This window comes from Pangasianodon hypophthalmus, chromosome 2 (assembly GCF_027358585.1).
Source record: "Pangasianodon hypophthalmus isolate fPanHyp1 chromosome 2, fPanHyp1.pri, whole genome shotgun sequence".
NCBI lineage: Eukaryota > Metazoa > Chordata > Actinopteri > Siluriformes > Pangasiidae > Pangasianodon > Pangasianodon hypophthalmus.
In genome coordinates this window covers 22,455,577-22,479,072 of record NC_069711.1, presented here as the reverse complement: position 1 = coordinate 22,479,072, position 23,496 = coordinate 22,455,577, and the positions used below count along the sequence as shown (strand labels likewise).

At 38.3% G+C, this 23,496-nt stretch overlaps 1 protein-coding gene across 1 annotated transcript in view; it reads left to right on the top strand.

Annotated features, from left to right (window-relative positions):
- zc3h3 (zinc finger CCCH-type containing 3) overlaps nucleotides 1-23,496 on the top strand; it is a 64,154-nt gene that overhangs the window by 32,690 nt on the left and 7,968 nt on the right. The window contains exons 4-9 of the mRNA XM_034311953.2: nucleotides 1,304-1,442; nucleotides 14,520-14,665; nucleotides 15,319-15,394; nucleotides 15,661-15,819; nucleotides 16,859-16,928; nucleotides 21,523-21,654. Of these exons, the coding sequence (XP_034167844.2) occupies nucleotides 1,304-1,442; nucleotides 14,520-14,665; nucleotides 15,319-15,394; nucleotides 15,661-15,819; nucleotides 16,859-16,928; nucleotides 21,523-21,654 (722 nt within the window). The remainder of the gene's footprint in view (nucleotides 1-1,303; nucleotides 1,443-14,519; nucleotides 14,666-15,318; nucleotides 15,395-15,660; nucleotides 15,820-16,858; nucleotides 16,929-21,522; nucleotides 21,655-23,496) is intronic.

Sequence of the window (23,496 nt, the reverse complement as noted above, 5' to 3'; positions counted from 1 at the left end):
GAGAGAAGGGGGGCGGGGGGGCGAGAGAGACGGAGGATATGATTTATTAGGCTGATAAAAATTCAGCCTTTGTTATTCCTTCATTTTTACATGTGCAGCTTATTAAGGAGCGCACCTGCCAGTGAAGGGAGTTTGTCAGTGGGATGTTGAGTCTGCAGTGTGTGAGTGGGCAGGAGTACTGAATTTTATGGCATTCGAGGTACTGATTGACTTGCTCTCTGCTCGTTACTATTAAAACAGTTGGCCATATTTGATCTGAGGCACTTTTCCAGCTTGGATTTAAAAGTAAAGCAAATTTGCACGGTGGTCTGGGAAAACCCTTCACATTGTCTACTATATATAGTTCTGAAAACAACAGACTTTCCTGAACTGCAATTCATTCATGCTGTATGCACCAGAAGTAAAGTTCAACCATTTTTTTTAAAAAAAGTCTGTTTACACCCAAAAGTTTAAAATTTAAAGATTACATTCCACTAAAAGACACTCCACCTTCCTCTACAGTTATAACCTACTCTGTACATGGAAAAACAACAGTGTTGACCAATGTTAAAGAACTAGAAAGAAGTTTACAATGAGAAATAAGTTCTCACTTTGACTGTCAGCATCATCCACATCAGTCTGTCTCATCACCCGAGGTAAAATTAACTCCTGGCAATTAAACACAAGCCTCATCATCCTCTCTTCCCTCAGCAGATCTCTGTTTGGTGGGCAAATAATTAATCTGCTCAGATGACTAAATGTCTTGTTATTAATGTCTTTTTATGCGGTCATTTAAACATTTTTAAAACTTTATCCGCTGTTAACTGAACAGTATGTGTAAGTGCTCCTCATTGTTTTGATGATGATATGGCAGTATGCTTTTTTGAGATAATGTGGATATCCTAATATGTTTTTATATTTTTTATGTTTTCTTTAATAAATTTATTTACAAACTGACTGGAAGCAGCTGATGTGGTGCTAAAATTTTGTACTTAACACAACACTTACATTATGTAAACGTTTTCAAAGTTTTTTTTTTAATCAATTTCAGTGTTAAATATTTATTTATTTATTAAAATTAAATGTTAGTTTTTTAATTATAATACACACCTTTTTCAGTACCAGTTTAACTGCGCATTTTTAAAATGCAACACTTCTGTTTTGTTAGCAGTCTGCGAGCAAACATACATATCATGATATTTATCGAGTATCATAGAAACGTGTTCAAGAATCATGATGTGATATTTTTGTCATATTGCCCAGTTTGGTGTTGTGAAATAGGAGTTAATAGATATCCACCTGTGGTCTGTCTGTTCTTCCACAGGCCCATTCTCTCTGTCAGTACGGAATCCGGCATCTCACAGGGTCATTAAAACCCGCTACAAGATTGACACACGTAGGGCACACCTCCAGCACCACAACGCTGCCCTCTCCTACAGAGCCAAGAGAGTCCAGTCAGCTAGGTAAGGTGCACAATAAAATCCCCAGTTGTTCAGATTCTGCATTTTTTTTTTAAAATCAGATTTAGACTGCTATATAGAGACTTGCTTATTGTTTCACTCTTTCCTTTCAGTCACACTAGCACCGCTAGTCCACTAATGTTTTCTACAGAATTATATTTAATGACTTTTATTCTGCCATAAAAAATAAATGGTGTGTGAGCGTGTGTCCTTCAGCCCACATGCAATCTTAGTCCACCATAGCCAATTACAGGCCTGATTAAAGCCTCTCTGTTGACACACTGCATTTTTAACAGACTCTGAGCATAATAAAACATTAACTAACTGGCTGGCCTTAATAACACTATGAGATATCAGCATCTCATCACCACTAATATTATGACAGGAGGAAGGTGCTGCTCGTCACAGTAATCTATTACTCAGACCATAAACATGTTGCTATGATACAGTCCATGCCCATGTGGGAATACTTTTTTTTTTTTTTTTTTTTTTTTTTTTTTTTTTTTTTAAATAATAGCTTTTAATGGTCACTGTCTGCTCAGGATGAGTTCATAACACTGTTATGAAAGGCTTTATGTAATTGAGTGTCATAAATAGAGAGTGAAACATCTGAATATTCGTTTATAGACGTCTTTTATTTTTGATTTGAGAATCAAAACTAGTAGACGATAGAGAGCTTAATATCCAGTTTGACAGAAATCATTTACTGTTCTGAAAGAAAAGTTTAAATTGGTGTTTTGAATTGATTTATACCACAGCGCTTTTGAATTCTTGATTCTGATTTGTCAGTAGGAATCGGTAGTGTTGTTCTGCGAGGCAAATCACAGGTTTATAAGATCCACTTGCGTTAATATGTCTGTAGTAACAACTTAAACAAGGGCTTGTATAGTGGATCCGACACAAACATTTAAAATGTGTGTAATTGTTGATATGGTGAAGTTTTCTGTTTGGAGATGTTTATTTAGCATTTTTGGAAAGAGTCCAGTATCAGCACTGTGTAACAGTCAAGAGTTAAAGCTATACGTTTCCCAACAAAAGAACATTTTCAGAACTGAGAACTTTGTGCTTTCTTGGTAACATGACAAGCTATATTTTTTTTGTCTTATTAATTTCAGCTTATTAAAGGAAATTATACTACCCTGTTATTGATGATGTGTGGAATAACACACGATAGACCGTGATCTTTGATTTCGTATAACGGCGTGCCTGTTGTGTTTTATTCCTTACTTAAATCCAGTGGAGTGCACAGTAAATGTGTGAAACAGAGCTTGTTGGACAAAAATGTTGAGATATGAAAATAAGAAATATTGAGATTGTAGGGATTCCGTAATGAAATGGAGGCATTGATCATATTCAAGTGCATTTTGATTGTAATGGTTTTAATAGTGCTGAGTACATGCAGCTGATGCATATATTCTGGCTCCTAAGTGCTGGAATGAGCTACTCACTCCACTCTGAACTAATGCCTTCTTCTTCAAACAATATCTACAATAAACGTCTTTTGAATTTGTCCTTTTGGATATAGACTAGATACGTCCAGCACTCACCACAAACCACCATTGCTTTCTAGTCTTTCAGCTTATGAATCCTTACGTCTTTGGTTTTCTGTATGTTGCGCTTGATAGGAACGTCTGCTGGATATAATGGTAAACAGTGATCTTACCAGAATGTACTATCTGGCACACCACCACTCAGGACTGAAATACACCAATTGGCACATAACCCAAGTCTGACACTAGTGACTGTGGGAAATCACATTTGCTTAATGGCATGAATGAATCACTCTTCCACATGGGTGTAAATATTTTACACCCAGTGTTATCTACAGAGAAAAGATGATCTCCACAGTAAATTATTCACCCCCCTCCCAGACGCACCCATGTAGAAAAGAGAGGCTGTATGTCATGTGTTACAGCTTAAGAGCACTGCTCACATTTAAATGAAATGCTTATTATTTTCTTTCTTTCATAGTCTCTTTTCTGTCCTTTTGTGTTGATGTACACTTATTTTTCTTTGTTTCTGTGGGTCTGTGCTTACCTGAATAATCAGATATTGCACGCTAGAATGTAACCCTGCTAGAAAAAGTGTTAGAGTTTGTTAAAGAGCATAAGCTTCATCTGGCGAAAGAAAAGAAAAGGAGGTGATGGAGTAGACTAAATAGGTAGGATAGAGGAACGTGCTCTACAGGAAGGTCTGGTGTTTAGTTCTTGCAAGAACCTTGAGTGAAATGCTGATGATAATAATCCTGTTTTTAATCTCTGTTGAAAATTTTTTCAGGACATTAATCCATTGCTATAAGCATGATGAGTCAAAATGTGTGTTATCAGGTTTCGGGTGGACTTTTCAGCTATGCACATGTTTGACAGCTGGTTTTTTAAAACATGAGCCAGGTTAGACATGAGTACTGCATAAGCAATTACCACAGATGAACATCTCAGACAAAAATATTCACTTGGACAAATGTGACTTAATGAAACATAAAATGGATTGTCAGTTGTTGGCTATACTCTGAGGTTGCCTTTTGTGCTTCATGTCCAAGCAGAGCACAACACTGACACTCCAGTATTCCAGGATGACAGCTGTACAGGGCCAGATCAGTGTATGACTTGTTTGATGAACAATGGGACACTGAGACATTTTGACTAGCCCAAAAAAAAATAATCAATGAACCTCAATCCACAGAAAACTTGTAGGATTAGTTGGAACAGCAGAAAGGCACCACAAACTCAAGACACTGGTTGCATTCTTAGATGAAACGCTCAGTGCCATCATTAAGGTGAATGGAGGCTTAATGAAATATGAGGAAAGAAGTGACACAGGACAACTTTTTATTTATTTTGATATGTTTTCCTGCACTGAAAAAAAGAGATCATCTGTTTGCTGAAAACACAATTGTAACAGAATACAAAAGGGCAGTTGTTGGGGCAGTCAGTAAGCACCTGTGAAACACGTTTTTATAGATGCCTTTGTGAATTCTTCAGTCCAAAGTATTTGAGAATTAGGTTGTGGATCTTTTAGAGGGAAAAATTTGTGGTTCTTTACCAGTGTCAGTTTTTGCCTCTTGGTGCAATGGGTTAGGGGTTACATGACAAATTTTACTAGTCAATCAGTAATTTAATCAATCTTCCCATCTTTGAAGCATAGACATAGCTATTTTAGGCTGTTTTAATAGCGCAGTTAATTACTGATAAACAGCAGCAAAGAATGTTTCAAACTGCACTTCTTTTAACAGCCATACACAGGCTACAAATTACATTTCCAGCTTTTTAAGGCTGCACTGTTAAAAATGAAAAATAAATCGGTGCAATAATAATAAATCTGTGCATCATATTACACAATTTAAGCACACACTAGTTCTTAAAATACACTCTTGTGGGCAATGTGGCTGCAGACATACATGTTTCAGGTGACATGGTTGATTCTGAAACTGAGAGCGTGCAGCACTGAAGCTCATGTCTGTCAACAGAGCCCTTTCTATGGTGTAATTCTGGCCTTCCTTGGAAAGAGGACGCTATGTGTACAGCATCAGCAGGGAGGTTTTTCCAGGTTGACAATGACCCAAGAGTTGAACTGCTATGTTCATCTCCTGCCTATCATGGACAGTACAAAACCTTTAATGAAACTGTAACGACTGTATACTGTATTGCTCCAGTGTTGTAAGGTTTGACAAAATTACATCAGAACAGACCTCTAAATCTAAAATCTTTATTGTTACAATGTAACAATTATAATTTTATATTTTCATTATGTAATCATAATCACTTTATTGGCAGAATTTAACAATAGACTTTCAATAGACTTTCATTATACATAAGATTCAAGTTTTTTCTGTTTTTTTTTTTTTTTTTTTTTTTTTTTTTAGCACAAGTTAGAATTATTTTAGTTTATCGAACATACATTAATGAGACAGTGGATAGAGATCAGCTTGAAAAAACACTGGCGTATTCAGTGAAGAGCACGATGATGTGCATTTGTGTTAGTGCTGAGTATTTAATAGGTCTTCTGTGATTTGAGCCAGATTTCATTTAAAATCAAATGCATTTGGCTTTAGAATAAAAGTGCGTTTACGGTTTTTTGGCATGGGCATGTACTTCGCTTCATTTGTTTAATTCAGATTTTGTGAGACAGTGTGCTTGTTTCTGGGCTGAGCATTGAGCTCTGGTGACTTATCACTCTTCATTTAGCTGCCTGCAATAAATATTGATTCATCAAGGGATTTTCAATTTGAACTGCTGTGACGCTGCGTGAAATATTACAAGAGAGGGAAATGAGCAGGCGAGGGAGAAGAGAAATGTATGGAGATGCTCCGTGCTTAAAGGAAGCGTGTTCTTTCTGTGAGCACAGACACACATCAGTACAGCTACAGTCACCATGATGCAATGCAAAATAATTTGTATTTCCCATGTCTTGTGTATTTGTCGATTTCATATCTGAGTTTGCTCAGAGGGGTATTTTACCACTTTTTCACTTCTTAACCCATGCCCTGTTAGCACACACACACACTCACACACTAACAAGGACAGTGTAGTCCCTGGCCCTCAGCGCAGTGACCCAGTGTGTGTTAGGGAGAGTGGGAGTGTGCAGTCAGCAGTGAACGCTGCACAAGTGATTGAGTGTTTAGGGTGGCTGCGTGGGGGAGGAATGGCCCTCGTAAATCCTGACCACCACCAGAAAATAGATATAATCTCAACATTAACTACATTAATAGTAGCAGGAGTTGAATTAAGAAAGCCGTAAAGTATAGACGCCAAGGCATAAATTACGCAAGCATGCACACGAACACACACACACACACACACACACACACACACACACAGAGCCTTTCCCCTCACGCATGCTTCCCAGTCTCTTTTTCTTCTTTCTCTGGTGCTCATGTCTTGCCTCTTTACCATTTCATCTCTGTCTCTTTGCGTTAATTTGCAACTCATTCTCTCTCTTGGCACTATTTTGTAGATCAATTCTTGGGCAAGTGTTTCCAATCTGTTAATAACATCCAGATTTTTTTTTAATTTATTTATTGTAGTGTTGTGATCTTACAGGCAAACAGTGCACACTTCACATAGACTTTGAGTCACGAGAAAGTTTAAAGAAGCACTTGCGTTTTTTTTTTTTTTAACTGCATGTCATTGTCTCTGTACTCATACTCTGACAATGACAATAAAGTTGAACCTAACCTTTTCCAGCGCAATCTTTACACTCACACACGAACAGTGGTGCTTGAAAGTTTGTGAACCCTTTAGAATTTTCTATATATCTGCATAAACATGACCTAAAACATTATCAGATTTTCGCACAAGTCCTAAAAGTAGATAAAGAGAACCCAATTAAACAAATGAGACAAAAATATTATACTTGGTCATTTATTTATTGAGGAAAATAATCCAATATTATATATCTGTGAGTGGCAAAAGTATATGAACCTCTAGGATTAGCAGTAATTTGAAGGTGAAATTAGAGTCAGGTGTTTTCAGTCATTGACAGTCATTTGTGAGTGAGCGCCCTGTTTTATTTAAAGAACAGAGATCTATCAGAGTCTGATCTTCACAACACGTTTGTGGAAGTGTATAATGGCATGAGCAAAGGAGATTTCTGAGGACCTCAAAAAAAGAGTTGTTGATACTCATCAGGCTGGAAAAGTTACAGAACCACTCCACCAATCGACAGTCAGACAGATTTTGTACAAATGGAGGAAATTCAAGACCATCGTTACCCTCCCCAGGAGTGATCAACCAACAAAGATCAAGACCAAGAGCAAGATGTGTAATAGTCTGCGAGGTCACAAAGGAACCCAGAGTAACTTCTTAGCAAGTAAAGGTCTCTCTCACATTGGCTACTGTTAATGTTCATGAATCCACCATCAGGAGAACACTGAACAACAATGGTGTGCATGGCAGGGGTGCAAGGAGAAAGCCACTGTTCTCCAAAAAAAACATTACTGCCCATCTCCAGTTTGCTTAAGACCACATGGACAAGCCAGGAGGCTATTGGAAAAATGTTTTATGGACTGATGAGACCAAAATAGAAATTTTTGGTTTAACTGAGAAGTGTTATGTTTGGAGAAAGGAAAACACTGCATTCCAGCATAAGAACCTTATCCCATCTGTGAACAATGGTGGTGGTAGTATCATGGTTTGGGCCTGTTTTGCTGCATCTGGGCCAAGATGGCTTGCCATCATTGATGAAACAATGAATTCTGAATTATACCAGCAAATTCTAAAGGAAAATGTCAGGACATTTTGAACTGAATCTTAAGAGAAAGTGGGTTATGCAGCAAGACAATGACAGTAAGCACACAAGCGGTTCTACCAAAGAATGGTTAAAGAAGAAATAAGTTAATGTTTTGGAATGGCCAAGTCAAAGTACTGACCTTAATCCAATAGAAATGTGGAAGGACCTAAAGCAAGCAGTTCATGTGAGTTCATGTTTGCCTCCAAGCTGATGTGCAGGACTGATCAATAGTTACCCAAAATGTTTAGTTGCAGTTATTACTACACAAGGGGGTCACACCAGATACTGAAAGCAAAGGTTCACATACTTTTGACACTCACAGATATGTAATATTGGATCATTTTCCTCAATAAATAAATGACCAAGTGTAACATTTTTGTCTCATTTGTTTAATTGGGTTCTCTTTATCTAGTTTGTGTGAAAATCTGATGATGGTTTAGGTCATATTTATGCATAAATATAGAAAATTCTAAAGGGTTCACAAACTTTGAAGCACCACTCTATGTATAGAGTGTGGGTGGATTGGCTGGCGTGGCCCTCATCACGTTTAGTGCTCTAGTATTGATCAGTACAGGATGTGGGAGAGAGTCGGTAATAAACCCACCACTGCGCTCTTCTATCTTCCAATTCTCTCCATCCCCTCTGCATCCCTCTCATCTGGCTATCTGCAGAGAACAAAGACGAGCGCTTAAGTATACAGAGACACAGAATAGTAGTATGGGACAAATATGTTGTAAATGCTATATGTGTATAATATACAGGCTCTAGAAGGAAGATCGAAAGAGGAAATACATGCCATAGATAGCAAGGGGTTCATTTATCCCTGTAAAATGTCCAATTTAACCGCTTTAACTTTTAGTCATGGAATTGCAGAGAATAAAACTAGACTGTACAGTATCCACGTCAGTAGGGAGCAGCCAAGCAGGGATAACTATAGGGATAACAGATTAGGGAATGTACTTTTTTTTCTGTATCCTTCCATTTTAGAATGCTGTATGGAAAGTGAGTGCATGCTGTTTGCGAAAATGGCTTACTTCAAAAATACAACTCACAGCTTCAGTCCGAGCAACAGCCAATCCACTGCCTTAAAGACTGCATGAATTCTGTTGAAGGTGCAATATAACAACCATTCATTTCTTTCACTGCAAACTTGGTAAGAATTTTAGGATGGATCACTAGTACAGGATGGATCACTAGTACAGGACAAGCAAAGGTTTTTATTTGCTATGTAGCATTGTTTAAACTGAGCACATTTCCCAATCCCACCACCTGCTGCACAACACACATTGGCTGAGGCTATCTGGTTGACTATAGAACTTTTTTTTTTTTTTACTTGAATTTATTAGCGTGAGCGGGTGACCGATAATCTTTGCAATATCGGGAACATGTATGTCAGTGGAAACACTAATGGAACTAAGGAAATAAAGTTCGGCACAAAGCTGTCATATAACTCTCCTGCTTACTATACACAGACAACTCGCAGTTAAACATATTGACAGAAAATAAAAAAGCTAGCCAGACTTGAATAGTACATTTTATAATACAAGCAAAGAACACCGCAGTTCATAGCTGAAACATTGGCCAACAGCTTGCAGGCTTGCTGGCTTTTGTTTTGTCTGTCAAAATGAGGGAAGCAAAACAGACACATTTTAAATGACTGGATTCAGCATATGGAAAAAAGATACCAAGAGATTCAGCGAACACTTGAAAAGTAGTGCATACATTTCTGCTGTGTTAAAGCGAAAGGACATAAATAGTCATTTAAAACTGAATGCGTTGCTTCACAGATCAGCTGTGAATATGCAAACGGGGTTGATAAAAACAGACAGACAGAATAATGATTAAAAAAAAAAGCATTCCTTTTTCTCCCTTTGACATTGCCCTTAGTGGTCAGGATAATCATGCATTTATTTACTTAGTTGATTGATTTATTAAAAAAAAAAATTGTTTGGGCTCCCAAGTGGGGCAACAGAAAGGCATTTGGCTTATTGTCAGGAGATTGTGAGTTCAGCTGGGCTGAAACCTGGCTTTAGCTACATTTCTGTCCTGATGGGAGTGGTCTCTTCCAAGATGACTCCGCCCCCATCCAGAGAGTCCACTGACTGGATTGATGAGGATCAAAATGATGAAAATCATATACTGTGGCCTTCAAACTCACCAGATATCAACCCATTAGAACACATATGGGAGATTTTTGAGTTAGACAGCACTCTCCACCATCATCAAACACCACCTGAGTGAATATCTTTTAGAAAGTAGTGTTCATTCCTCTAGAAAAGTTCCAGAGACTTGTAGACTCTCTAATAAGCTGTTCTCATGGCTCACGGTAGCTCATCACCTTACTAAGACACTTTATGTTGGTTTGTCACCCATCTGTATATACATAACTACACAGTGGAGTGCAAAAGTTTGTGTATCCTTAGGAAACAATGATGAAGACAGAAGTGTTCTTTATAGCTGCAAGATATTTTAGTGTATTAGCTTTCACAGATGTTCTTCTATTATCACAAATACTAAGAACTGTCTAAAATGTAAGTGATAAGTTTGAATCTCCCTAGATAGATTTTGGATCCTCAGCACCTTCCACATGCACAAAAACACATGTATTAGGCAATTAATTCCTCTGAATGAGAGAAACAAAAAAAAATGAGTATCATGGGTGCATTTCAGTGCCGTCATCTCTCCTTATTCCTGTGTGCGCCGGTTTTCTAACCGTACTGCCCTCCAGTTTCTTTCTTCATTACGACTAATTTCCAATGTGTTCACCTGCCTCTTCACAAATAATACTGTTCCTTTAATAGTCTTTAGCACATTGATACCACTTGATTCCTCCATTACCTAGTTTGCTTAAAGCAAAGAGCCACTGAAACAATAGAAATTAGTTAAATGAAGCTAGCTAGCCCATTTCAAGGGTAACTGTTTTTTCCCCCCTTTCCTCAGGATGAGCTTACTAATGCTTTCTCTGCAAACAAATAGGTCAGACAAGCATTATTGTGAATGCCCCGTGTGGCTTGCGAATTCTTCGCCGTCACCAAAACAAAAGTCACATCGTTAATCACCCTGCCGGAGTGCTGATTCGCCCTCTCCTTCATCTGTGCTCGTCCCACAGTCGAAACGCTCCACAGCACACACCCTCGCATGGACGCCCGTGTAAAACAAAAAAAAAGCACCACGCTCTCAGACACAATCACACGAGCTTATTCACCTTCGCTTCGCATGTTGATTGGGAGTACGAGTTGTGTGCAGGTACATTTTGTCACACTTATACTTCCTTCTTAGACCACGTTCCCAAATCACAGGGCATTTTTGTATAAATGCATTTCTGTTTTCACACACATTGAGCTTGGATAAATAAATAAATAAATAAATAAATTATAATAAATAAAAAAATGAAATGACAAGATGGATTGTCTTTTTGGCGGACACAGGTGTAAACCATTCAGTCTTGCTGATTGTTTGCTTATTGTGCCCCTTAAATGTGCCAGGTAGCAGCAGAAAGGGAGATTTGTGTCTACTGGGAGTGATAGTTTGCTATAATAGGTTTTCTTTTGACAGTATGATTTAGAAGAACAAATGTACTTATTATGTCAGTTCAGTAAAATGAATAATGCCTCTACATGGCAATATATTAGCAATTAATATCTGCACAAAGTATGCACTACTTCCACTTTTCATGTGTTTTTTTTTTTTTTTTTTTTTTTTTTTTTTTTTTTTTAAAAGGACGGCTTTCAAAGTCAATACGACACACCTGCATCTCGCCTTCTCTCTCTCTTTTTGTCTCTCTGAGTCTGGTGAGTGTTTGATGGCCAGCAGTAAAACCTCTTTAGATCAAAGGTCATCAGGAACGGGGTCATTTCCACTCTAAATCAGAGCAATTCAGCTCTAGAATTACATTAGCACATGTCCCATTAAAATGATTTTCGGGTCCCATTCGGAAGTTACATGTGATAGTGTCATGTGCCTCCCACTTCTGAAGCTTTCGAGAGTTCCCCTGAAACTTTAACTCAGATCTCAGACCAGTTTTCCTGATTATGATGTGACAGCTTCAGGATGAGCAGCGTAAGGAATCAGTGCTCCCACACATTAGATTTGTGATCTGTTTAGGGCAGATATGTTATTGTGCATTATGAGTCAAGTCTATGTGATATTCAAGGGCAATGGTGTAGACTGTTCTGTATTTTTGCCCTAGAAATTACGACCTCTTGAATCATTTCTTTTGTATCATTTAATAATAATAATTAAAAAAAGATCCTTATTCCTTATTTTCCTAACACAGAATAGTAATCAGTTTTATTCCAGTGCTTTCACCCTCTGGGCCTTTAAATCAGATTTAAGATTGTTTTCTTAGCTGGAAGTGTTGAATGATATTCCTTTGTACAAGATTTTTTTTTATTGTTAATGTTAATTACATTTACAATTAATGTTAATTACAGTTTGCCATTAAGATTGTGATTCATATTATTTTATTAAAACAAACACACATGATTCATGTGAGAAGTACTATTCACTAAAGGAATATTAAATATGAATGTATCTAGAGATTATAACAAAAAACTACTCAAAACAATCATGCAGGTATTTTGTAAAAATCTCCTCCAAGATTTATTTATTTCTGTGTATTTAAAACGTAGTTTTATGCCTCTATTCTGTGATTTTAGCAAGATTGGGCAAATAGAATTTATGTGCATTTTTGTGGTCATGTGGGTCATTAGATGCAAAAGTTTGGGTGCCTCTGCTTTAAAAAAATGATATGAATTTGGATTTCCTGAAAGCAGCACTTAATTTCTGATAGTCTTTTTTTTTTCCACTTCCTCCATGCGTCAAGATGTGTATGCTGTTGCATACAAACTGTATGTCAGAGCCCTGTGTTTCTGCTGCAGCCTGTCCTAGTGCCACCTAACACCTAGAACATTGGTCATTTTTGACTTATTTCCCAATGGCTTGTTATTTCTTTCTTCTTCTATTCTGTCTCTCCTCTTCTTTAGTTCTTGGGTTTCTCTCTCTCTCTCTCTTTCTTTCTCATGCTCCCTTTTCAGCCCCTTCATACATTTTTCACACACTCACATACACACACACACACACACACACACACACACAGGCAGTTGTTCCTGTGAAAGGTTAACTGCTGTCCATGTTCCATGTCCATGTCATGGCTGCATTAGTCTGCGTTATGGCTCTTTGGCTCGAGGTGGTCCTGTTAAAGCCTCTGTGAGGGCAGCAACTGTTCTCCTATTATCTGTCATTATGGATCCTACGGCTACAGTCACTTAGCTAGCGAGAACCCGTCTAAGTTATGAGCCGTGTCGGATGTGTAATCTTCCAGACGAAAGCAAGCAGAAATGGTGCACTACAGGCAGCAGGGCCCTCTCACTGCGTCTGCTGCTGTATGTTTTAGCCCGTCTATGGGTGTATTTATTTTTATTCAATTTTCCTTGGTATATCTGGTTTGTGTGTGTGTGTGTGTGTGTGTGTGTGTGTGTGTGTGCGCAGTTTGTGGGTAGATTGGGTTTGACCATGGCAATAGATTGTGGAGGAAAGGCTCCTGTATTGGGTGCAGATTGATGTTAGATGTAATTTACTGTTGGGCGTTTAAATGGGTTCAGAACATGTGGGGCAAAGTTCATGTCTCCTAATACACAGTAGATTAGCTTTTGTACCTGCTCCTCTCTTAGGTCCTTTTTTTTTTTTTTTTTTGGCCTCTCAGCCATGCTCTTACGCTTTCTCCCTGTCCCTATGCATACAAACAGTAAAAGGTAATTTTACTCTTGTAAGCAAAATCCAAGAGAAATTACTTGTGCTTTATTTTTGTAAGAACATAATTGTACTTCTCATTATCAAAACACTGATATTTTGGATAACACGTCATGTTAGAAGGTTTTGCTGCTTTGTGCGTGCCTTTGCTGATGTGTGTAGTGCAGCAGGCGGCGTGGTCCGAAAAGGTTGGGGTATGCTGTAGTTACACCATCAGGGGTAACATGAACAAGCATCGATTTTCAAAACCAAAATGGCTGGTATGATTCTTTTTTTGTTGTTCTTAATTTGTCATAGCCTGCCCTACATAGCAGAAGGGAGTGAAGGTACCAGAAGGCGCCGTCAGCCATTAGCAAAATTTAAACCCAAGCACCTTTTAGTAGCTCCGCCCCTTCTGCTATGTATTACAAGCTGTGACTGATGAGTGGAAAAAAGTGTCTAGCTATGGTTTAAGTACATCATCTGGGTATTAATAGTACATTAGTAGTACACAGTACAATTTCCCTTTGCGAACTATGTGAGATGCAGCTACTAAATTCCATGTGACACATAGAAAGAATGCCTGTAGATATGTGACAGATGAAAGAGAATGACATGATAAGACACGATATACAGTAAGGGATCATGTTTAGATGAATGTACAGGTATTTAGTTACACCATAATGTAATCATGTAAAGTCACAGTGTGTAGGAGTGTGTGAGAGAACAGGGAGAAAGCAGGAAAGGTAGAATGAAAGTGTGCACGTGTGTGAGCGTTTGCAGGGCAATCTCCCTGCTCTGGCCTCCTGCCCTGGCAATTATCTCAATGATTTCCTTCTCTTTTCAATTCTCTCCATTTCCACCCGGCCGTCCCTTCCATTAGAGGAGCAATTTACCAGAGTGGTGTGACACGGGAGCCAGGGAGGTGGGTGTGAGAGCGAGAGGCAGAGAGAGGAAGGGGTGGGAGACGCGAGGAAGGAGGTGGAGAGGGAGTTACTACTGAGGCAATGAAAAAGAGAAGCTTCTCAGATTGTGGCTGTGCAAAATGTATGTCAGGTATTAATCACTGATCCTAGCAGCACTTATCTCATTTTCCACTTCTCTTATTCACATTTCTTTCAGATTTCTGTTGCAGTCCCGTCTGCGTGCGACCCCAGACAGGCAGTGGAGAGGGCGGGGCATGAGGTGGATTGGCGGGGCGCTCTACAGAGTCTCGGCCAATAAGCTTTCCCGCACACACACTCCTAGCACCCCATCCAACAGATCAGGTAAAACATTCTTCAGATGTTGTGCGTGTGTGTTCAGCAAGAGCAACAGGAGTGTGTGAACAAGAATCACATTGTGTGTGAGAGTGTGTGTGGGTGTCTATCTAAAGTAGTAAATCTGTCATCAGTCAATGGTCCCAGTCTGCGTGTAGAGCAAAGAGGGCGGGAAATTTACAGAGCGCTTGAGATTAAAGCATGTAACCCAGTCTAGAACACACAACCTCTCTCTCCTTCTCAAACCTAACACACACTTCGTATATTCACCCCATCTCTGTCTCCATATCTCTGCTTCTCCATATCTCTGCTTCACCATCACTACTGTATGTTGAATGCATTATGTCCACGTGTTCACTTAGCCATCCTAACTAACGTGCATCATAAACATACTTCTGGTAAAACTACTAGTACTACTTTGTATCTTTCAGTAGGAAAAGGGGTCAAAGACAAAAAGGGTTTTCAAAATGTTTTAAAAAAGCACTAATTCTATTGTTTTTTTCATGTTTTTTTTTTTTACATTATGAATGAAATTTTTGAAGTGTAATACATTATAAATACTATAATTATAAAAATGCATGTCTTGTCTTTGACTTAGTGACAGTTAAACACATGCAAAACATTTAATGTTTTTTTTTTTTATTGTTCCTCCTAAAATTCAGGAAAGTTGTTCAGTCCTCAAGAAGTATCCTCTGGCAGCAGCACATGTAGGACCTCCAACACACGGCATGTGGCCAGGTTAGTTTGAAAAGTGATCCCTTACCTCACTAGAATCCTAGCTCTTCTCCACCTGCCTAAAGATGTAAACTAATCGTATTTCATATTTTTAAGGTAGATATATTGTGATTAAGAGCAGTGAGTTATGGTGGAAATTGTTTTGGTCAATCATGTGTGCATCTTCTTTGTTCTTTGGTCCCGCACTGACTCAAGTGCAAGGACCTGAATAAGCGAGCTCAGTAAGGGCTGTGCTCCAGTATTAAATCCGTTTGTGTTTGTTCTCTCAGTCGGGCGGTGCAGAAGAGTCTGGCCATCATTCGCCAGGCTCGGCAGAAGAAACAGCAGGCCAAAAACTACTGCATGTACTACAACCGCTTTGGCAAGTGTAACCGTGGCACAGCCTGCCCCTATATCCATGATCCTGATAAAGTTGCCGTTTGCACAAGGTACATTTACATACACACAGACTCACATTCATACTTTATATACACATTTTTGTCTACAGATTTTAAACTAGCCTTGTTTTACTTGCTGTGTGTCTTATATTTTGATTTTTACTTATTTTTCTTTTGTCCTTCTGATCTTTTTTCAAGGAGGGAACTGAACACTTCAGGTTGTGCTGTTATAGGGAAAATATTTGTGTCAGGCTGCATCACACCACGTCATCAGTGATTATTTTCCCTATAACATCACATCCTATCCTGTTTTATTCTTACACCTCAGCAATTTTTCAGTGGTTTTTATATATTGACTAAAGAAAGACATGTCATACTTTTCATTTGTTAATAGTTACATAGTTCATATTCATATTTAATGACTATTATTTAATAATAAATTAGTATAATTAATATTTATGTATGCAAAACTTGTCAGTTCCTGTTATCACTTATGTTATAGCAGCTATAAAATGTTTCTCCATCTCCAACCTCTAATTTTTCTCTTTCTTGACAGTAATAAGACAGAAAGATGCAGTTTGTTACAGAGCAAAGCCTTCCATACTTAGACTTTCCTATGTGTGAAAACATAAAGTTACAGCTTTACCTCTGACTGTTACAAAGCGCTGACACGGGAAACCCCTTTTATAAATGCTAAACATCTTCTCACACAAAACTTAAACTCTTTTTTTTAATCACTTTATGTGAAGCATTTGCCGTACAAGTCCCTGTGCATAGAAATGTTATCATATTCGAACAAGCGCATTAATATAAAGCTGTGATTTGTCTTTCAGCTGCAACTGCTGTCAGAACTACTGTTATAAACACTTAATCAACACGTTCTGACCAATCAGATTCGAGAATTCAGCAGCACTGTGGTGTAAATGCCACTAATAAAACTCAAACTTTAATATTAATCTGTAATGTAACATGCACTTATTGACGGTACTTATATACACTTTTATAGACTGTACTGTATTGTATGTACCATTTTCAAGCCCTCTGTAATTGCTGCACTGTGTGTGAATGATGGTGTACGATTGGTCTACAGGTTTCTTAGGGGCACGTGTAAGCAGACAGATGGGACGTGTCCATTCTCACACAAAGTGTCCAAAGAGAAGGTGGGTAATCATTTGCTACGTTCCAGGTACCTTGACTAGTACTTAAGTTCTTTCTATGCTTGAGGAAAATAAGATTTTTGAAGAAAATAAGATCTTCCATTTTTTTGGATATGGGATCTAATTGTATAGTGTGTGCAAAAACTGTACAAGCAAAAGAACACTGCTGGTTCAGGTTCATGCAGAAACCAGGATCTGTGTCTCACAGAAATTATTACAGGACTTTAAGTATGCATGTACGTATGTGAGTATCTACTGCAGTGAGCTGAGCAAGTTTAAAAGAAAAAGTTGTGAGTGAACTGAGCGGCTGGAGTCAGGTTAAGGTCAGTACATGCTCGCCTGTCAGGCGTTAATTTAAGGTCTTATGACAGATTATAAATTCAGATCGTGGATTATTACGGTGTATTATGATCTATTTGAACGATTGGCCCCTCCGATTCCCATGTCACATATTTGGCAACCGATGCCTTGGATATAAGAGAGGAGGGATCAGTATTGAGTGAAGTATGTGACTTAAGAGCATCGTGTTAATCTAAATGTCCAAGAGGTGACCTATATGTTTCTACTTTTTGTGCACAAACAAGCACACGTGGATACAAATACTAATTCTACCCTAATCTTGCATGTCTCATTCCAGATATACCAGCTGTTTTTATTTCATCGTGTACTGTTTATCAAAACTTCTTTTTCATAGTTAATACTATGAAGATGTAAAAGATTACATCTCAAAACACAGTGATAGCTGTAGTTGCCCCTTAATAACTAACTCAGTATGGTTCTCTGTTACAAGTTACTATCACATAGGACTGGAACAACTAACAAAATTGATCAAATGTAATAATAAAAATAATTAGCAACAGATTTCATTATCACTTAGTTGTAATGTGTTAGGAACTACATAGTGGTGTGCTATGTAGCTTCAGTTACTAAAAATACATTTGATTGAAATGGCGAAAGAGTAGCCTAGGATCAAGGTCCTGTAAAGTATAGGAACACTTTACATTACATTACACTGTTGCCCTCATGACATAACTTGTGTTTTCATATTTTGATTTTATATCATTCATTTGTGGGAAGGTGAGAAACAGTGGAGGTGTCATGTTCCTGGTTGAACCATACTTATTAACTGTTGTGTCATTTTGTACATTTATAGTCATATGTATAATATCTTTCCTACCCTTTCGGAAAACATTATCTCATGCCACTTCGGCCGAAATGTCGGTACTTTGTAGCCTACAAGACGAATGTTTTCTCACTTTAAAACACAGCTCATGTCTTGAAACGTGCATTATGCAGTGTTGGGCAGTAGCATAGTGTTTTTTAGAATACAGAATATCTATTATTAATAAATATTGTGTGTCATCATAGTCGCCACCCTGCATTAGGTTCACATCGAAGTAAAAAAAAAAAAAAGATCGATTCAGTGATTCCAGGTATTAAAATCTAAAATTCAACCTCAAAACTTTGGAGTCGATTCCACACATTCAAAATGATTCTCCTTGTACGCACACTGCAAACAAAATGAATTTAGCATGAGAGTATTTCAGTTAACAAGACAGGTAGCAGATATTTATTTTGCCTTCATTTTGAATTTGTCTGATTGGAATTGAACAAATCAGGGCTTAAAATGCAGATAAAACAAAATGTGCAGAACCAGTAAAAATTACAGAATATCACCAGCACCCATTAGTTTGGGTTCAACATAAACAATTAAATTAAATGTAAGTAATGGTGTGTTGTACTTAGTGACCTGTTATTTAATTAAGCCTAGTTATGAGTTCTGTAGCAGTAGAAGTTAATTGAAATGCCACAAAGAATTTTTTAAAATAAATATTTTTGACATGTAATATATATATTTTTTAAATAATTCAACTAATAGATTAATTGAAAAAGTTGATCAATATATTCATTTATTATCAAAATAAATGAATAGTTGTAGCCCTACTGTCACTTCCAGAGTCTCTGCAGGTTTTAAACATCTTAAACAACTCAACCATTCTTGAATGGATAATCTCACCTGGATACTGTAGACTTGTGCACTAAAAGATTCTGCTGTAATCATAAAGACCATGATGTTCATACTCAACATCCTTTCCCCACACTTAGTACTGTCTGACTTTATAATATCCGGTTCAATTGTGGAAGAGAAATAATTTATAATCCCACTATCCGACATCACCCAAAAAAGAGGATGGGTTCTTTGAGACAAGTTTTCTTCCTCTTGAGGTTCAAACCTCCAAACTCTCAAGGTTTCTTCCTCAGGTCGTCTCAGGGAGTTTTTTCTTGCCATTGTGACGTCTGGAATCTAAATCTACTCTTTCGTATCTCTATAAAGCTGCTTTGTGCAGTATCTATTGTTAAAATCCCTATACAAACAAAATTAAATTGAATTAATTTGTCTGCCCTAGGGTGCTTTTGCATATGCAAGGTTTAGTCTGTTTGAATGAAACCCGGATTTTCTCCCTCAGTGCAGGTTGTTTAGGCAGGTGAAACACCTCAGTCACTAAAATAACCTGATTGAGGTGGTCTCAGGCCGCTTCCAAGTGAACTCTAGCACAGTTTGAGTGCACAAGAGATTCGACCCTGAATTGACCCAGCTGCAGGAAGTGAATAAAACACGCTGTGTGTTTTGGGTTGCAGATGACATTTTTGGTTAAAAAAAAAAAAAAAAAAACAGACAGAGAGTGAGTGAGAGCTCTATTGCTGCACAAATTCAATGTTCTCTTGATATTTGGCCCGGTGATCAAAATAAATGTTGGATGTGACACAAGTAATTTATATAATTATCTAATCATTTATTGGCGCTGGCTCAGTGTTCTCCAGGCTTGGTTTATTTTTTGAAAGGTTTGTTAACCTTTTTTTTCATCACCATATTTGTGACCAATAAATGAAAGAGTTTTAAGAGTACATTTTCAGCCCTCCCCCTCAGCTCCACTTTTTTTTTTTGCTTATTGATTCATTTAATTACATGCAGCGTGAAACCAAATCAAACTAAATAGCAGACAAACCAAAAGTATGGGTTTTGCTCTGATTTGGACTAATAGGTGTGAAAGTGTCTTAAAGCTGAACACACTGGTGTAACTTGTGTGGAAGATCTATGTTTGTCTTCCTGTAGAATGAAGAAACATGTATTTGATTTTCCTCAGTGAGTTTTAAGAGTGTTTTCTGATTGCTTGTCACGCTTAAACTTCATTTTGAAGGAAATTTAAGAGGTAAAAAAAACACTACACACACAGTTGTACTAGTTGTTTACTTGTTAGTCTGTGTTCTATTCCATGCTGAATAGATTCACATTACTTGACCGTGTTTGTGTGTTTGTGTATCTAAAGCTCATGATGTGTATATCTCTTAGAAGGTGTTCCTGAGAGAAAAGAGAGCTGGTTTACATATACAAGAACACTGTTTGCATTCTGGCTTAGGGCATAATCTAAAGATTTCCCCTAAGACTTCCCTCGCTTGCTGACGGGTGGACACCTGTCTCACTTGTTGTTTGTCTGGCAGAAAATAGCAGTCCCTCCGAGAGTCTTCACTTTCCTTAGGAATCCACAAACACACTCCCTCACAAGCACTTGTTGAGACTTTTGCTCATATTGCATCCAGTGGCCTCGCTCACTCTCATTCACTCTCACACCCACTGCACCTGTGACGGTCGTCATCCTCCCTTTCGCTAAGCGTCATGAGGCCAGCTGCCAGCTCGCCTTAAAGGAGCAATGTCACCTCCTTGTGGGCCCCACCTGCTGGTCGTAACCCTCTCTCTACCCCACTTCTCCCCCTTCCTCCGTTCTCCAGCTGAATTTATCCCCGCTCCTTATTTCACATGTATATCCAAGGAAGCATGGCTTGAGTTCGGGCCTGAAATCGAAACCGGTCGAGTACATTTCTCACCCCTCCCACCAATCAGCACTCGGAACGCATACGAACCTGGACTCCTCGTTCTCCCCACCCCTCTTGAAGGCTGACGGAGATGTGGAGTGCCCAGTCCTGTCCTCTGCACATAAACACGTCAAGCGTTCGCTACAAGCCCCTGCTTGGGTAAATATTTCTGCAGCAGTTAATTAGACAGAAATGATATGACCCTCATTGAGATGAGATTCCACATAAAGAGGCTCGGATTACCCTCGCTCTCCTCTCGCCGCCCCACTCACCCTGCATCTATTTCAAGCTTGGAAAAAGCTCGAACACACATTTTCACACTCTGATTATTCATACATGCAGATAATATGCACAAACTCAGCGTCTGCAAAATAAATTCATTAATGTGTCAACGACACGTGCGTATTTAGTGATTCTGCATTAGGAGTGTGAATACGAACACATATTTTGACAAGTAGTTCATACATAATCATTGCAGCAAACACATGTATGATAGACAAGCTTGCAAACATGATATGGCTTCTTGTATTTATATAAAAAAAAGGACGCATAAATAAGACATGCTTGCTGTTTTGTTGGCTTGTCTATGAGGCTCTTGCCTGGCATTCTGTCCTTCAGACGTGCTACACTATCTTGACAGTGCTAAACAGCGTATTAAATAACCGTGATATGTCTCTATCTCTCAATCCGGTTAATCATTCGCTATCTCTGTCTCTCTCTTTAGATGCCTGTGTGTTCATACTTCCTGAAAGGAATCTGCAACAACAGTAGCTGCCCCTACAGCCACGTCTATGTGTCTCACAAAGCGGCCGTGTGTCAAGACTTCATCAGGGGCTACTGTCCTCAGGGAGAGAAGGTAACACACTCACTCAGCACTGCAGCATGTCCAACTCTCAACGCACATGCCCAATAAAGCACTTTTCCTGGCATGCATGCATCTTATAGGTTACTGGCTTAAATGGTGCCCCTGATGACAGCACTGAAACATCATCAGGCTATATTATGTTGTACTCTCAGGCAGTGTGATTTATAGGGCTGCAACTAACAATTATTTAGATATTTGATTACTCTATTGATTTTTTTTGTACCAAAAATATTTACTGATGCATTTTTTTCCAGCATTTCGATCAAATGTAATAAATTCTTTAATGTAGAATTTTTTTAGCATTGATATTTGTATTGATAATCTTATTAGGATTCCATTAAAACATGTCCATAAAGCTAATAATAAGCAGATTAACTTTGTAATTTAGCAAAGATGTCCATAAAGCTAATAATAAACAGATCAACTGTGTTACTTAGCAAAGAAAATATGACTCAAATATGGTGAAGTTTTCTGCAAGTTTTTTTTTCTTTTTAAACATTATGGAAGGAGTCTCCAGTGTCAGCACTTTGTAATGTGTTGTTTTCTGTCATGGGGGAGATTTCAGGAGAAAGGAGATTCTGCTTCCTGGTTTCTCTGTAAGATGAAATGCTGGGGTTTTTTTTTTTGGTTTGTTTTGTTTTATTACTTGCAATAGAGAGAGAAAAAAGATATGTTGGTGAGGGAATGACTGTTTATAGGTGCTATAATGTAAGTGATAACAGGAACTAACTTGTCTCGTGGACCGATAAACAGTTGCTGTGGTCTGAGGAAGAATAACTCTTCAGGTCATCCAGTTAAAGGAAAATAATCTGGATTGGTTCAGCGTATCACACCATTCCAGCCTGGGTTAATTTCCTATAACAGCAACACCTGAAGTTGTTGAGGTTGTTGTGCATTGCAATGTATAACTGCTATACTTGTCTGTGCTGGGAGGCTTAATTGCAGACTTGTCTCTTTTAAAATAATGATAAATTAAAATAATTAAATAATGTGCATTAAAATAATAATTGTTATTATTGTGCCTCAGAGTGCCTCAGAGCAAGTCCTAGCTCTCTTTCGTCCTTCTACTGTTTTCTCATTTTGTTTTGCTTCCACACTCGCCTCTCTTTATCTTTGTCCCTTTGTTCATTTTATCCTTTTTTTCCTCCCTCTCTTTACCTATTTGTTCATCTTTGCTTTTCCTCCATCGTAACAAATGCATTGTCTCACTGTCAGGGCTCATTTAAATATTTGGGGTGAAACGCGAATATATAAAGAGAGAGATATTAATATTTATTCTATTAGCCGAAGTGCTTAGGTCGGTAATTTTGCGCCGTCCCAAAAGCACTGTCTCAGATATGATGGATAGCACGCTGTAATTATGGACGTGAAAAAGTGCTGATGACGGCAGTACAGGCGAGAGGCCAGCGATGGATATGCCAGCGGAGCAAGGGTTAAAGCACACTCTCATCCTCTCCATTTCTCTCCCCCTCTTCCCTTCATCTCTCTGCTGCCTTGCCTTCGCCGTATGTCTCTCTGTCTCCACTTCACACTGTCTGTCTTTTTTCTGGTATCCTTCCCCTTTGGATCTTCATCTCAATCACTTTTCCACTCTCTTCTTTTTCTTCTGCCTCATCCCACTATAACTGCATCTCTCTCTCTCGCTCTCTCTCTCTCTGTACTCATTCTCTCTTTTGAGGTGTTTTCATAGCTTGTATTGCACAGTCTCTCTTTTGCTCTCTCTTTCTCTCTCTCTCTCTCTCTCTCTCTCTCTCTCTCTCTCTTTCTCTCTCTCTTTCTGTCTCTCTCTCTGTAATGTAAAATTGTGAAATGTGCTGACTCGTTCTGCTTTGT